General features: G+C 43.9%; 1 protein-coding gene across 1 annotated transcript in view; it reads left to right on the top strand.

The window, feature by feature from the left end:
* Window positions 1-14,104, top strand: part of CLSPN (claspin) — a gene marked incomplete at its 5' end in the record, with an annotated part of 39,442 nt that overhangs the window by 14,361 nt on the left and 10,977 nt on the right. Inside the window, 9 exons of the mRNA XM_081334378.1 lie at window positions 1,281-1,477; window positions 2,390-2,589; window positions 2,986-3,050; window positions 4,828-5,033; window positions 6,177-6,331; window positions 7,006-7,220; window positions 9,704-9,812; window positions 11,951-12,038; window positions 13,646-13,770. Coding sequence (XP_081190504.1) covers window positions 1,281-1,477; window positions 2,390-2,589; window positions 2,986-3,050; window positions 4,828-5,033; window positions 6,177-6,331; window positions 7,006-7,220; window positions 9,704-9,812; window positions 11,951-12,038; window positions 13,646-13,770 — 1,360 coding nt within the window. The remainder of the gene's footprint in view (window positions 1-1,280; window positions 1,478-2,389; window positions 2,590-2,985; window positions 3,051-4,827; window positions 5,034-6,176; window positions 6,332-7,005; window positions 7,221-9,703; window positions 9,813-11,950; window positions 12,039-13,645; window positions 13,771-14,104) is intronic.

Genomic DNA, 14,104 nt, shown 5'->3' with positions numbered 1-14,104 from the left:
AACCTTATTAAAAATGACCCAAAGTTTTGGGGAAACGTTTAAGATGATCATTACTGGATGGAAAGAAGGACATAGGGTAAAATTATATTTTTTTTCATCTTTTTTTCTTTTAATTTCTTTCTTGTTCCTCCGTTTCCTATTTTCTATCTTTGTTCTTGTTTGTTTTGTGCATCTTGCTATACTGAAAATTTCTAATAAAAAATAGAAACTTCAGAAAAACTAATTTTACAATCAGTCCTTGCCTCTATGACCTTCACAGGCCCATACAGCAAAGGAAAACCAAAAGTGTGATCATAAGCACAGTTGCGGTTTCACTTAGCAACCGCTTCACTTAATGGCCAAATTGCTGGTCCCAGGTTTGGTCATTAAACAAGGACTAGCCATACATGTGTTTTTTAATAAGTCTTTCTCTGTTAGTCAGTATTATCGTATTTTCCGGCGTATAAGACGACTGGGCGTATAAGACGACCCCCCAACTTTTGAGATGATTTTCAAGATTTTTTGTCTTATACGCCGAGGACTCCTTAGGAGCCGGGGAGCGATGCTGCCTCAAGAGGGAAGAGCGTCGGGCAGGAGTCGGCAGGGCAGTCCTGCACACGCGCGCACTCCCCGGCTGCGCGTGCGCAGGACTGCCCTGCCGGCTCCCGCCAGACGCCAGCCTGCCCTGCTTCCTCCACAGTGAGAGGGGAGGGCATGCCTTCCCGGGCTCGCTGATTTTCCGGCGTATAAGACGACTGGGCGTATAAGACGACCCCCCAACTTTTGAGATGATTTTCATGGGTTAAAAAGTCATCTTATACGCCGGAAAATACGGTAAGTATTGCAGGGGTCATCTTGTCCCCAAGAATACAGAACCCTTTGGGTCTTGTTCTAAAGCAGGGGTCTTCAAACTTAGCCCTTTTATGACTTGTGGGCTTCAACTCCCAGAATTCCGCAGCCAGCGTGCCTGGCTGAGGAATTCTGGGAGTTGAAGTCCACAAGTCATAAAAGGGCTAAGTTTGAAGACCCCTGTTCTAAAGCCTGGAGAGCAACTCTGCCCTGAGAATGCTTTGAAGCATAAGGTGTGGACTGATTGATTTAACTGCCTTGGAAAACAAAGCTCAGGGCTGTTGCAGTCAGTTTGTGAAATGCCTTTCCCTTTTCAGGCACTCCCATGATCGCTTTGTAGCTCAGTTGCGTGCAGCTTTGCTGAAATGATGGCTTGGGGCCATAAACTAAAAGGGTGTGTTGCACAGGCCTTAATGCGGGGATCCAACCTACCTGTCTTCCTGACTACCCAGGTGAAAAGTTGCAGATGTTGAAGGCTAAGCTGCAGGCAGCCATGAAGCTTCGCAGGACCGAAGAACGCCAGAAGCGGCATGCTTTGTTCAAACTGGATAACGAGGAGGTGATGGAGGAAGAGGAGGAGGAGGAGGAGGAGGAGATGTCAGATGAATTGGAGGAGGAAGAGGAGGAAGAGGAAGAAGCCAATCAGGAGGTCTCTTTCCTTTTCTTTTTGCCTCCTTTGGCAAGTTTTTGCACACAGTTGGTAGAAATCCACCAGGGAACGGAGATAATTGGCATGCTGACGAAGAGAGATTCTTTCTTGGCTTGCTGCCCCAAAGATAAAAGTTCTTTGAAATAAATACCTCCTCCTCCAGCCATAATTAAATAATGAAGTCTTCTAAAGGCTTCAGCTGTCCAGAGCAAAGCACTGAAATGAGTGTGGGGGATGCCTTATAGGCTTAATTATTGGGTAGCTTTGCAGTCAGAAACCTCACCCATCCCTGCTGTCCATACGCAGAGATGCCCTGATTAATCAAAAAGGGATTCACCCTCAAGAAGCAGAGATCTAAAGATACAGAAATTTGGTCTGAGCAATACTGAAATGCCTCCTCTGCCACTAATAAAGCTGGCCAGGCCATTATTTGTGGTTATGTGGCTGGAGGACGCCAAGTTATAGAATGGCTGTTCCGTATCTCAACTATACAGTGCTCACGTAAGTGTTGATAGGAGATGAAGCTGAGGATGAGAGGATTATATCCAATGCAATTCACAGCCCTGCTCAGCGGTTGCATATGAAAGAGAAAGCAACGGGACACAGCAACAGGCATAAATACGAACCAATTGCCAAGCATCCCAATTTGAATCATGGGGTTGCTGCAACTGTCATAAGTGTGAAAAAGGTTCATAAGCCACTGATGGGCAGACATTTGTCTGAAATGGTATAGGGCTTCCTGCTTGGACTAGATGACCTCCAAGGTCCCTTCCAACTATCTTATTCTGTTATGCTTTTTTTCAGCACTGCTGTAACTTCCAACGATCACTGAACGGATGTTTGTAAGTCAAGGACTACGTGTGGTTCTGCTTCGCTCATTATGGAGTTTTGTCTCTGTGTGTCTCCCATTAGGACCCAGATGATCTTGGAGAGATGGAGGAGGAACATGAAGAGTTGGGGGACCACCGTCTTGAGGCTGATAAAGAAACGGACAAAGAATCAGCTGATGAAGATGAAGCAGCTCGAGTTGGTTTGCCCTGCAGTGTTGTTTCAAAGCCTTCCTCCACAGAGTCAACATTGCTCCTATTTAAAGACAATTCTTCAAAAATAGGGTACTTTGAAAAAATCCAGAAAAAAAAGTAGCTGCTTTCAATGTACACTCCAAACCTATCTTGTGAGAGCCAATTGTCAATATCTTCTGTAACTGTTGAGCGCTTCCCATAACATCTCGATGAACTGGGTTCCTATTTATTTATCTAGAAAACCTATTGGCTGCTCATGTTACCTAGGGGTAACTCTTTCTCTGTACTCCTTTTTATTTAAGCACCTTCCTTTGTTTATAAAGTTAACTTGCTGCATTGAATAATTGGTCAGTGCGGGTTTTTTTTAAGAAGTTGAAATTGTGAGAAAACTAATCAGTAAGAGATGTTTAAAATAAATCATGCAGATGGCATGTTTATGCTGATAAATCATATTGATACCTTAAAGGGCTGCTTTTTTTTTGGCAGATGTTTCTCGGCAGGTGAAAAGGTTGAGCTGGATGAAGCCCTGAGCAAGAGAGCAGAGAAGCAAGGTAGAACATCTGCCCCTGTGTTGTTTCTTTCTACCCTTTTTCTGATGAAGAAGGCGGGTATTGCAGATCTTTTCTTTACTGTCTTTTTAATTCTGCTTTTCGCAGCTGTCGCTCAGGGTGGGTGGATCACATCCATTAAAAAAGAGAGGAAGGTCCTGTCCTCGGGCCTTAAACTATAAAACTGCTATCTTAGAATCACCTGAAGATACGATATAACGTGTGGAGTATATTAGTAGGGCTTTTGTCATTTTGAGTAGAACTGTGGGTAAATCGTGGGGTTATATTTTGGAGAGGGGAAGTCAACCCAGGGGCTGATCTGACCAAGCAGCTACTCTTCTCTAAACAGCCAGGCTTCAAGGTCCTCCTCCAAAACATGTCCTGAACCCAGTTGCACTTGTGAAACCGAAGGACTTAATCCTTGGGCAGGTCTTGGTGACAGAACCGTTTTCCGGTAAATAATGGAAGGACGAAGAAGCATGATAAAGCACAAGATAAAAGGCTTGTGACTGCAAGGATTCACCTGTTCTGAGTTGATATAAGTCAAGTGAGATGTGCTGGAGACTTTAGGAACCTAAGAAGCTGTCTTGGATAATTCTAGCCTGCTAGTTCATTAATAGTTCTGGTCACATACGTGATTGATCTAGTACCCGAATGAATCAGTTTTATGGGTTTGCCTGATTGAATGGTAAACTAAGCCAAAAAGTCTGGATTCCCACAACCGTCTAAGCCACTAAGATGGGAATTAACCATAGTTCAGCAGAATTTGTCGCCTCTTGCTTCTTTCATCAGAATGCTGAGAGCTGTTGTCCCTGTGTAAAGTCTGCTCCTTTGGGGAATGAATGTGATGTCACAGTGCCATCGGGAAAGGGGCGGGGCTTGTGTGGCAATGTGACGAGACGTACAACCACAGCTGAGCCTCAAATTCCCCTTGCTAAGTAAGGCAGTGGTTAAGTGAGCTTTGTCCCATGTTATACATTTTTGATCCAATTGTTAAGCGAATCAGGCTTCCCCCATTGACTTTGCTTGTTTGGAAGCCAGCTGGGAAGGCCACAATGGTGATCACATGACATTGGGACATTGGGTATGTCTAGTTTAATGAAGAGAAGGGTGAGGGGTGACACGATAGCAGCCTTCCAATATCTCAAGGGTTGCCACAAAGAAGAGGGAGTCAAGCTATTCTCCAAAGCACCTGAAAGCAGGACAAGAAGCAATGGATGGAAACTAACCAAGGAGGGAAGCAACCTAGAACTAAGGAGAAACTTCCTGACAGTTAGTACAATTAACCAGTGGAACAACCTGCCTCCAGAAGTGGTGAATGCTCCAACACTGGAAGTTTTTAAGAAGAGACTGGACAGCCATTTGTCTGAAATGATATAGGGTTTCTTGCCTGAGCAGGGGGTTGGACTAGATGACCTCCAAGGTCCCTTCCAACATTATCATTATCATCATGATCATTATTGTCTGAAATACATGTCAGTTGGCAAGTGCACAGATTTTGCTCACATGACCAAGCTGCGAGAGTCGTAAGTGTCAGATGTCACTTTTTTCAGTGGTGGTGTAACTTTGGACAGTCACTAAACAAATGGTTGTAACTTGAGGACTACCCGTGCTTCTTTCATTAGACTTCCTTTGAATCCCTGTAGGTGCCACTGATTGGGTTATTCCTTTATGAATGACTTTAAAGAGTATACCCCAAAGTGCAGAGTACAACTCTTTACTTCTGTTATTTCTCTAAAACTGATCGTATTTTCTATCCTTGCCCCTTTCTTTCTCTTAGATGATGAAGATTCGTTTTTGTTGCCAACCTTGGCAAAGGAGAACAGCCACAACAGCAGCTTTGAGCTCATCGGCTCCATGATTCCCTCTTATCAGCCATGTAATAAGCAAATGGGACGTGGAGGCAACTTTTTCTCTGCCATTGGAACGGCTCGCTCTCCTTCTCCGGGCTTCTTCAAGACAAGCTTCATCAGCTCAGCTTCTAAGGCAAGCCATGGTTGCGTTAGTCTTTACAGAATTAAAGTTAGGGGCTAAAGGAATTAACAAGAGTAGAAAGACACACAGTGCGAAAGGATCAAGGCAGCCTTGCGAGTTCTAAATGGTGCTAGAAAGTTTCTAAAGTAGGTTGTGCATCTTTTAGATGGGGTTTGAACCCCCCACCTCCCTGCCCCTTCCTCTAATACAGGGGTGTCAAACCCGCAACGTCATGCGAAGTGTCGTGACAGTATCATGACTTTTTTTTTTCATTGCCAGCAATGGGATGGGTGTGGTTTTTCCATGATGCATCCGGCCCATGGGCCGGCAGTTTGACACCCCTTCCTCTAATACCAGCAAAAGTGTCCTCCTCTTATCCTCACAACATAGATCATCCAATTGTCAGCAGGCAAAAATAAATAAACCCAACGGAATGGATTTAGATATCTGGGCTGCAGTGCTGGGCATCATTTACCGTTTTGAGCCCTGCCCTGAGAGAGCCATGTTTTCAGGGTAGCTGAGATCATTCCTCTTAAGAAATTATTTAAAAAGTCCAGGGCTGAACACAGCAATTTCCTTGATAAGAAGACCTACATTTTTGTGAACAGGTTCTCTGTGATTCTTTTGACCTGGGAAGATGTTGCTATTCTATGGATCTTTTTTTTTTGTTAATTACATACAGGTAGTCTTGAACTTACAACCATTGATTTCATGCCTGCTCAAAATTACAAACGGCACTGAAAGGAGTAACTTGCAACCGGTTGAGGGTCACGTGATGAAAATTCAGGCGCTTGGCAACTGGCATGTATTCACGACGGTTGCAGCGTCTTGAGTCACGTGATCGCTGTTTGTGACTTTCCTAGCCAGCTTCCAACAAGTAGGGGCAGTGGGGGAAGCCAGATTCATTTAACGACTGTGTGATTCACTTAGCAGCTATAGCAAGAAAGGTTGTAAAATCGGGCATGGCTCACTTAACAACCGCCTTCTTAGCTGCTGTGGAAATTCTTGTCCCAGTTGTGATCATAAGTTGAGGACCACCTGTAATTGCAGTTTTCCTCTGCCATTCTTCTCTTGATCTCTGCCTCTCACCTTACCTGTTTACTTTCTGATCTGGCCTGTATTCATGAATTTCTATTTTGTTTTGGATCTGCACAGAGTTCAGGAAAAACATCCGAGCCATCATTCCCCATTGAAGATTCCCAGGATCTCTACAATGTTACACCTGAGGAGAAAAGCCCAGTTCCAACTGCGGGGAGGTTTCAGTTCTCCCTAGAAGATGACACGCAGAGTCAGTTGCTTGATGCAGATGGGTATGTAGCAGAACAACACAAAGCATAGGTTAAAAAATATGCAAGATTATACAGAGAAACCAGCTTCCTGATATGGACCAATGCGAATGATGAAGCTATGCAGGAACCATTAAAAGAAAATTGTTGAGAAAGAGAAATAAACTCAAAATAATCCTCTATTGATTCTGTTCAGTATAAGAAAAGGCAGAGGGATAATTTGGCAGACTTTAAAGATTCTGTTTAATGTCCTGTTTAATATTAAGACGTAGCGTTCCTGAAATCCTTGCACACTTTCCTCCCCTGGCCTGCCTTAAAAGGGCTGACTTAAAAAAACCCTGAAACTTACGCTGAGTCACATTATTCTATATCAGTGTTTCCCAGCTGTGGCCGTTTAAAGATGTGTGGACTTCAACTCCCAGAATACTGCTAGTTGTGGAATATTGGTGGTTGTGGAATTCTAGGAGTTGACGTCCACACATCTTAAAATGGCTGTGGTTGGGAAACACCTTTCTATATGGATTTCCAAGTTCAGAAACTAGAGTGTTCATTTGTTGATGGTTTGCTAATTTATCTTGAGTATAGCCAGCAGTTGTGCTCTATTTAATAAACCGTGGCTTATACAAATTGTATTGGAAAAACTATCTGAATTAGCCTCAAGGGAAACAGTCTTTATAAAAGCCAGTCTTGACTTTCAGGTTTTTGAACGTTGGCCATCACCGGAACAAGTATCAGTCCTGCAAGAGCCGTCTACCTTTGGCCAGCATGGACGAGAATGCGATGGATGCCAACATGGGTGAATTGTTTGATCTGTATTCTGAGCAGAACCAACATTCTCCTAACCCAGGCAGTGGCAGGAAGTCAGACATGGAGGAATTGCTCAATCTGTGCTCTGGAAAGTTTCCATCTCAGGGTGAGTTGGTGTCTCCTCTACAAAACACAGGAGGGATGGTTGCTGTAATTAAGAAGCATCCAATTCTGATTGCTACAATATAAAACAGGTGTTGAGAGCCTAGAACAGGAGTCTTCAAATTTGGCCCTTTTATGACTTGTGGACTTCAACTCCCAGAATCCCCCAGCCAGGCATGCTGGCTGAGGAATTCTGGGAGTTGAAGTCCACCAATCATAAAAGGGCCAAGTTTGAAGAGACCCCTGCCCTAGAAAGTGAGCAACAAAAATGATAAGGGGTCTGGAGGCTAAACCATACAATGAACGATTGAAGGAACTAAGTATGTTTGTTCTAATAAAGAAAAAGACTTAAGGGTAACATAGCTTACAGCAGGGGTGTTAAACTGCCGGCCCCACAGGCCAGATGCATCTCGCAGAAGCCGCGCCCGCCCCAGCTCCAGTAAGGGGGGAAAAGTCGCAACATGTCACGTGACGTGGCGAGTTTGACACCCCCGGCTTCCAGAGTAAAAGGGGTCAATCTATTCTCCAAAGCAGCTAAGAGCAGGGCAGGTAACGAGTGGAAGGTCATTAAAGAGAGCTCCAATCTAGAACTAAGGAGAAATTTCCCAACGGAAAAATTAATCAGCGGATCGGCTTGCCTTCGGGAAGTTGTGGGTGCTCCATCACTGGAGGTTTTCAAAAAACAGTCTAGCCAGTCATTTGTCCAGAATTATATAGGGCCGTGGTGTCGAACCTATGCCACGCATGCCACAGGTGGCACACACAGCCCTCTCTGTGGGCACGCGCCCCATCACCCCAGTCCTAGGCCTTCAGCTGGGTTTTATAAAACCTTTTTGCTTTAGGCCTCGGCCGCTGTTTGAAAAAAAAAAGGGTTCAATCAATCAATTTTAACTTCTCGTGGAGAAAAAAAAGATCTCACAAAGTTGGAATTGATTGATTGAACTTTTTAGTCCCACCCAGTCTGCCATTACACTGCAGCCACGCCCACCCAATGGGCCACTCCCACCCGGCACCCGATGATACATACATAAATGGGTTTGGGGTTGCAGTTTGGGCACTCGGTCTCCAAAAGGTCCGTCATCACTGATATAGGGTCTTCTGCTTGAGCAGAGGATTGGATTAGAAAACCTCCGAGAATCTTCTCCAAACCAAGAAGTTGTTCCATTCATCTTCACCAGGCTAGGTGCTAAATCCTGCACCCACCTTTTGTCAACCCAAATGCAGGCCAGGGGAGGGACACCTGCAAGGGAAGGGAAGGAATGAACGGGACTTCTACATTTCTAATCCCTGTGTGAAAATTATATTTGGTCCTTGGGTCAGACTGGCTCTTCCCTCGGGTGCCAAATGGGTGATGCAGTACTCAAGAAGCTTTGCTGGTTCCAGGGCATCAGCCATTTTAGAAGTGGAATCCTTAACAATGGAAGCACTTAAGGCTACTGGTCGGCATCGTTTTTTTCCAGCCGACTGAACTGAGAGTGTTTGCTTTGCTTTTCCTATGCCAAGGATTTTCCATTTGTTTTCCCACCCACAAAAGCGGTTAGTTGAATAAATTCATTAACCTGAGAACCTTGCAACTTGGCGTTCAGACACAGGTAGCGAGTCGTCATGAGCACAAATGTCCTTGGAAGGGCGGTGGGGCTTCTGAATGCCAGCTCCCAAGCCCTTTCTTTTCTTTTGTACTTTCGGAATACTGCTGTTGGAACCCCTGGTTGTGTTTGAACCAACTTCTCCCCACCATTCCAGTTTAGTCTCAATTGGAGCCACATCCAATTCTTGCAGAAGTCTGGGATTCCGCAGAGCTGAGTTCAAAAAGTTCTGCTGTATTCGGTGTGAAAACTGTTTCTTTTAGAGTACCTAGGCTAGTAGGGGGCAATTTTTTGGTGGCCAAGGCCCTTGGGATTTGAGGAGGGGTAAGATCTTCAGAAGATTGGACCATAATGTGAAGGGGGTAGGGTCACATTATGTATAGAGGGCTAGGGTTTACCTCTTCTGAAAAGTGGGTTACGGGTGTTTTTTTTTTTTTTGCTTATTTAACTATTTAGCTTTTTTTTTTAGAAATTTATTTAAATCCTGCCCACCTAGCAAGCGTGAAAATGCGAGTAGGTAAATAGGTACCACTTTGATGGGAAGGTAACAGCCTTCCATGCACCTTGGCTTATAAGTCATACTGGCCACATGACCACGGTAGAGTCATTGGAGAAGACTGGGTCCCTTGGCTAAGAGCACTATCTCCTAGAGTTGGAAATTTACTTTTTTTTCGGAATCTTTGGTGGGTCTCTTACATTCAAATATGCTGCTAATGTTTGATACAATAGTCAGAGGAGAAATCGGAGGTCATGAACAGTTACTCAGGGGTTAGGCATTGCCTGCCTCTGGGGTAGCACAACATTGTCCCCATCCTATTTAAAATGGCGTGAAGAAGCAAAATTTGGCATAGTTTGTCTAGGTTCTGATCTGCAGTTAGACCTCTCGTTTCTGATTTCTCAGACTCTCCCCTTCAAGCGTCCTCAGCCACTGCTAAACTGAAAAAGAGGAGGATGGAGGAAGCAGGAGCAGAACCCCTCTCTCTCTTTCCTAGCTCCTTTCCAACTGAGAGGTAAGGCTTGGAGACGTGCAAAATATTTAGCTTTGCAAACTGTCCTCGGGAGGGGGATGATGAAAGCTGCTTCTGCAGTTCAAGTAACTGGAGGCGGGTTAGTGAGGCACGCACGTATCGGGTGCTTCAGGTTTGGATTGGGAAGAAAAATCTGTCCAATCAGGTGAAATTTTCTTACCTCTGAAGATCACAGCTTTTTTAGCAGGATTGGATTCCTCTTGGGCCAGATCACGATCAAGGGGCAGCATTTCCCCCCCCCCCCCCTTCTTAAAGCTCATCTTTTTTTTTTACCAGAAGGAAGATTAAGAAAATTAGCTTTATGTCAGGACCCACCTCAATCCACATCTTAGGAAATAAGAACTCTTGGATGCAAGTTTAGTCCAAAAGGAAAATGTTTACTAGGATGGAATCGATTGTGGCAATACAAGACGGAATCTAACAAAGTTACATTTCAATCCTATATAAAGCATTCCCATTTCAGCCCCTCCCCTCATCCATTTGGTCAGGCTCTCGTCATTTGCTTAAGTGTCAGGTCCTTCCATGGGAAAGGGAACTCTCCTTGGTTTTATGGTTATTGCTTCCCTTTTTAGTTGTAAATGAAGATGCGATCCAGATCTGTCTCTCCCCCTCCCTCCCCCAGTTCAAATGTTCCCTGTTGTTTGAAGATCGCCTAAAGTCTGTCCTCTCCCCCCCCCCTCTTTCGGAGAGATGGCAGAATCCCCAGAATAAGCACATTGTTCTACCTATACATTTATGAAATGTGATATAAATGGATTCTGACACTTTAACTGGTTTACAGCAATGAAAGGATTGTGCATCACTGTCATGCCAACCTCTGGATGTTGGCCTTGGAACAGGTCATTTTGTTTGTGACTCCCAGAGTATGCATGCGCTCTCTCATTCTGCCCTGAGTAGTAGGCAAGATTGTGTAGCTCCTTTGCCCAGTTCAGTTCTTCTCAAGGGAGGCAGATCTTGGCTCAAGTCGCCTGTGATTTTTGCTTGTATTGGTATAAAGCATCTTTACCTTTATTTGAGAACTATGTATGGGAAATGTATGTCAGGGGAACGCATTGTATAGACCAGGGGTAGGCAGCCTTGGCTCTTTTATGACTCGTGGACTTCAACTCCCAGAATTCCTGAGCCAGACATGCTGAGGGGAAAGGGAGAGTTTCCAAGCTGAGCCATGCTGACTCAGGAATTCTGGGAGTTGAAGTCCACGAGTCATAAAAGAGCCAAGGTTGCCTACCCCTGGCCTAGGCCGCTTTATGACTTGTGGACTTCAACTCCCAGAATTCCTGAGCCAGACATTCTGAGGGGAAAGGGAGAGGTTCCAAGCTGAGCCATGCTGGCTCAGGAATTCTGGGAGTTGAAGTCCACGAGTCATAAAAGAGCCAAGGTTGCTTACCCCTGGTATAGACTATTAGGGATCTTTAATCAGCAGTATTGACTGCTCTTTAGAAGGCCAGATCCTGAAGCTGAAACTCAAATCCTTTGGCCACCTAATGAGAAGGAAGGACTCGCTGGAGAAGAGCCTAATGTTGGGAAAGGTTGAGGGCAAGAGAAGAAGGGGACGACAGAGAATGAGGTGGCTGGATGGAGTCACTGAAGCAGTAGGTGTGAGCTTAAAGGGACTCCAGAAGATGGTGGAGGACAGGAAGGCCTGGAGGAACGTTGTCCGTGGCGTCGCAATGGGTCGGACATGACTTCGCAACTAACAACAACAACAAATCAACACTATGCATTTCAAAGCTACTTCAAGAAGCTAGTTTTACCAACAAACACCTAAACAATTTTAGGCCAGAATGAACTGCCTGCTGAATCTGTCCATTTTCTGCCAGCCTTATGAGAGTCTGTCATGATGGCTTCTACCGAATTAGACCTGGGCTTCAGTAGTAGCAACCACATTCTGGACTTCTCCCTCTCTTTTTATGCTTTAGATGAAAGATTATATCTCCTTGAGCTCCTATTGAGTGGCATACCAACTTAAAGGGCATGTTAAGTAAAAATCAGCACATCCAATTTTGTTTCTACATGTTCTGTTGTGGTTACTTAAATCAAAGCATTCGGCAATTAAACTGCCATATCCAATTAGGTACATTCCTGCTGCGTTTTCTTTTTTAAAAAATCTATTTTTCAAGCAGGGAGGTAGAAGAGGAAGAGGAAGAAGAGGAATTTGGGGAGTTCCAGCTTTTAACCGACGATCACCCTTTTGACAGTGAGGAAGAAGTAAGTACTGTGCACAATTGGAGCAACGTCCAAACGGAGCATAAAGCGTGCGTGCCAGTCAAACCTGGTTTCCAGTCCTCAATTCAGCAACAATTACAATATTCTGTTCAGCCGGTCAGTTTAAATGCTCCTGTTTTCACCCATTTTCAGGCAAAACAGAAGGTAATGGCAGGATCCTCAAAGTAAAATTCTGCACTAAGCAACTTTAATGCCCAGTAAATACAAGATAATTCATATTAAGTAAATGCTCATTATTCTCTCTTATTTTGCATAGAGATAGTCCTTGACCTACAATCATTCATTTAGCCACCATTCAAAGGTACAACGGCACTGGAAAAAAAAGGTGACTTGTGACCGTTTTTCACACTTAAAACCATTGCAGCATTCCCCCGCCCCCCGCCCATGGTCACATGATCAGAATTTGGACACTTGGCAACTGGGGTGTATTTACGACAGTTGCACTATCCCAGGGTCATGCGATCCCCATTTGTAACCTTCCCGGCTGGCCTGGTTTCCGACAAGCAAAGTCAATGGGGGAAGCTGGTTTCCCTTAACAACCACATGATTTGCTTCACAGTTGCAGTGATTCGCTTAACCGTAGCAAAAAGGTTGTAAAATGGGGCAAAACTCACTTAACAACTGCCTTGCTAAGCCACAGAAATATTAAATTTAATGGTGATCGTAAATCGAGGACTTCCTGTAAACTTCCTGACAGAATAATTAACCAGTGGAACAACCTGCCTTCAGAAGCGGTGACTGCTCCAACACTGGAAGTTTTTAAGAAGAGACTGAACAGGCATTTGTCTGAAATGGTATAGGGTTTCCTGCCTGAGCAGGGGCCGGGACTAGATGACCTCCAAGGGTCCCTTCCAACTATTATTATTATTATTATTATTATTATTATTATTATTATTATTATTATTATTATTATTCATCGCACAGTCAGCCAGATGTTCAGATGATTTGGCATTTTTGTCTACCTATTGAGTCCTTACCAAGGAGCTGGGATAGGCAGATGTGGATGTTTGATGGTATTACAGATATTGTCGCAGGATGCAAGCAATTCCTAGTAAGGCAGCCTTTTGCAATTGACTAATGGCGAATTTGTCAATGCCAATGGTGTTCAAGTGGTGCTCCAGTTGTTTTGGGATTGCACCCAAGGCGCCTATTACTACTACTACTACTACTACTACTACTACTACTACTACTACTACTATATCATTCCTTTGGTTGTACTGGAAAAGAGCAAATTGGAAGCTTCCCTACCCACTACCACATTCTGCTACCTGTTCGGTATCTTCGAGCTTTCAACAGATAACTCCCGTGTTTCTGAGTAACGCTAAATCCCAGGCACTTGCTCTCTTTTTTTTTCCTCCTAACAAAACCTGTGATGAAATTACATCTTTTTTCCTTTGCTTCCAGTTAATATAATCATAGTTTTCCATTAGGAGGAGTATGATTAAATTAACTTAGAGGAACTCTGAGGAACTCAAAGGAAAAAGAATTGTCTTAAAGAAAAGAACAAACAGAGATAGTGGAGAATATTAAAAAAACTATGGTACCACGCTTCAAGAATTCATGAAGTTGATATTTTTTCTGATTCATAGGATGAAAAGAGCGAGGAGGAAGAGGAGGAGGAGAATGATCAGGAGGAAGAAGGGGGTGATGAGTTAGAATTTGATGATGATGAAGAAGAAGTACTGAAACGAAGGGAAGGAAGGAAGAATAAATTGTAAGTAACACCTTCTAACCTTACTGGCAAAGTCGATTTAATCTTCAATCCTTCTTTAAAGCAGAATGAAACTGCATAAAACTAAATGGAAAAAATAGGTTAAGGAACCTTTTAAAAACAGCTTGTCCGAGAAACTTATTAAACTTTATGCAGAAGGAATGCAGAACTGATATTTCAAATAAAGCTTTATTGTGGCAACCCGACTATATCTCAGCTTGGACTTCGCTTCCAACTTTCCGTTTGTCTTCCTATATTCTACCGAATTAGAAATGAGTTCTCCACCTACGAATCTCAGCGCAACTCTTTGCGTTGCTTGTAAGTATTTTCTAATAGC

The sequence above is a fragment of the Vipera berus genome (assembly GCF_964194415.1).
Source record: "Vipera berus genome assembly, chromosome: 9".
Classification (NCBI taxonomy): domain Eukaryota; kingdom Metazoa; phylum Chordata; class Lepidosauria; order Squamata; family Viperidae; genus Vipera; species Vipera berus.
The sequence above is the reverse complement of the archived record's forward strand: the minus strand, read 5'-3'. Positions and strand labels throughout refer to the sequence as shown.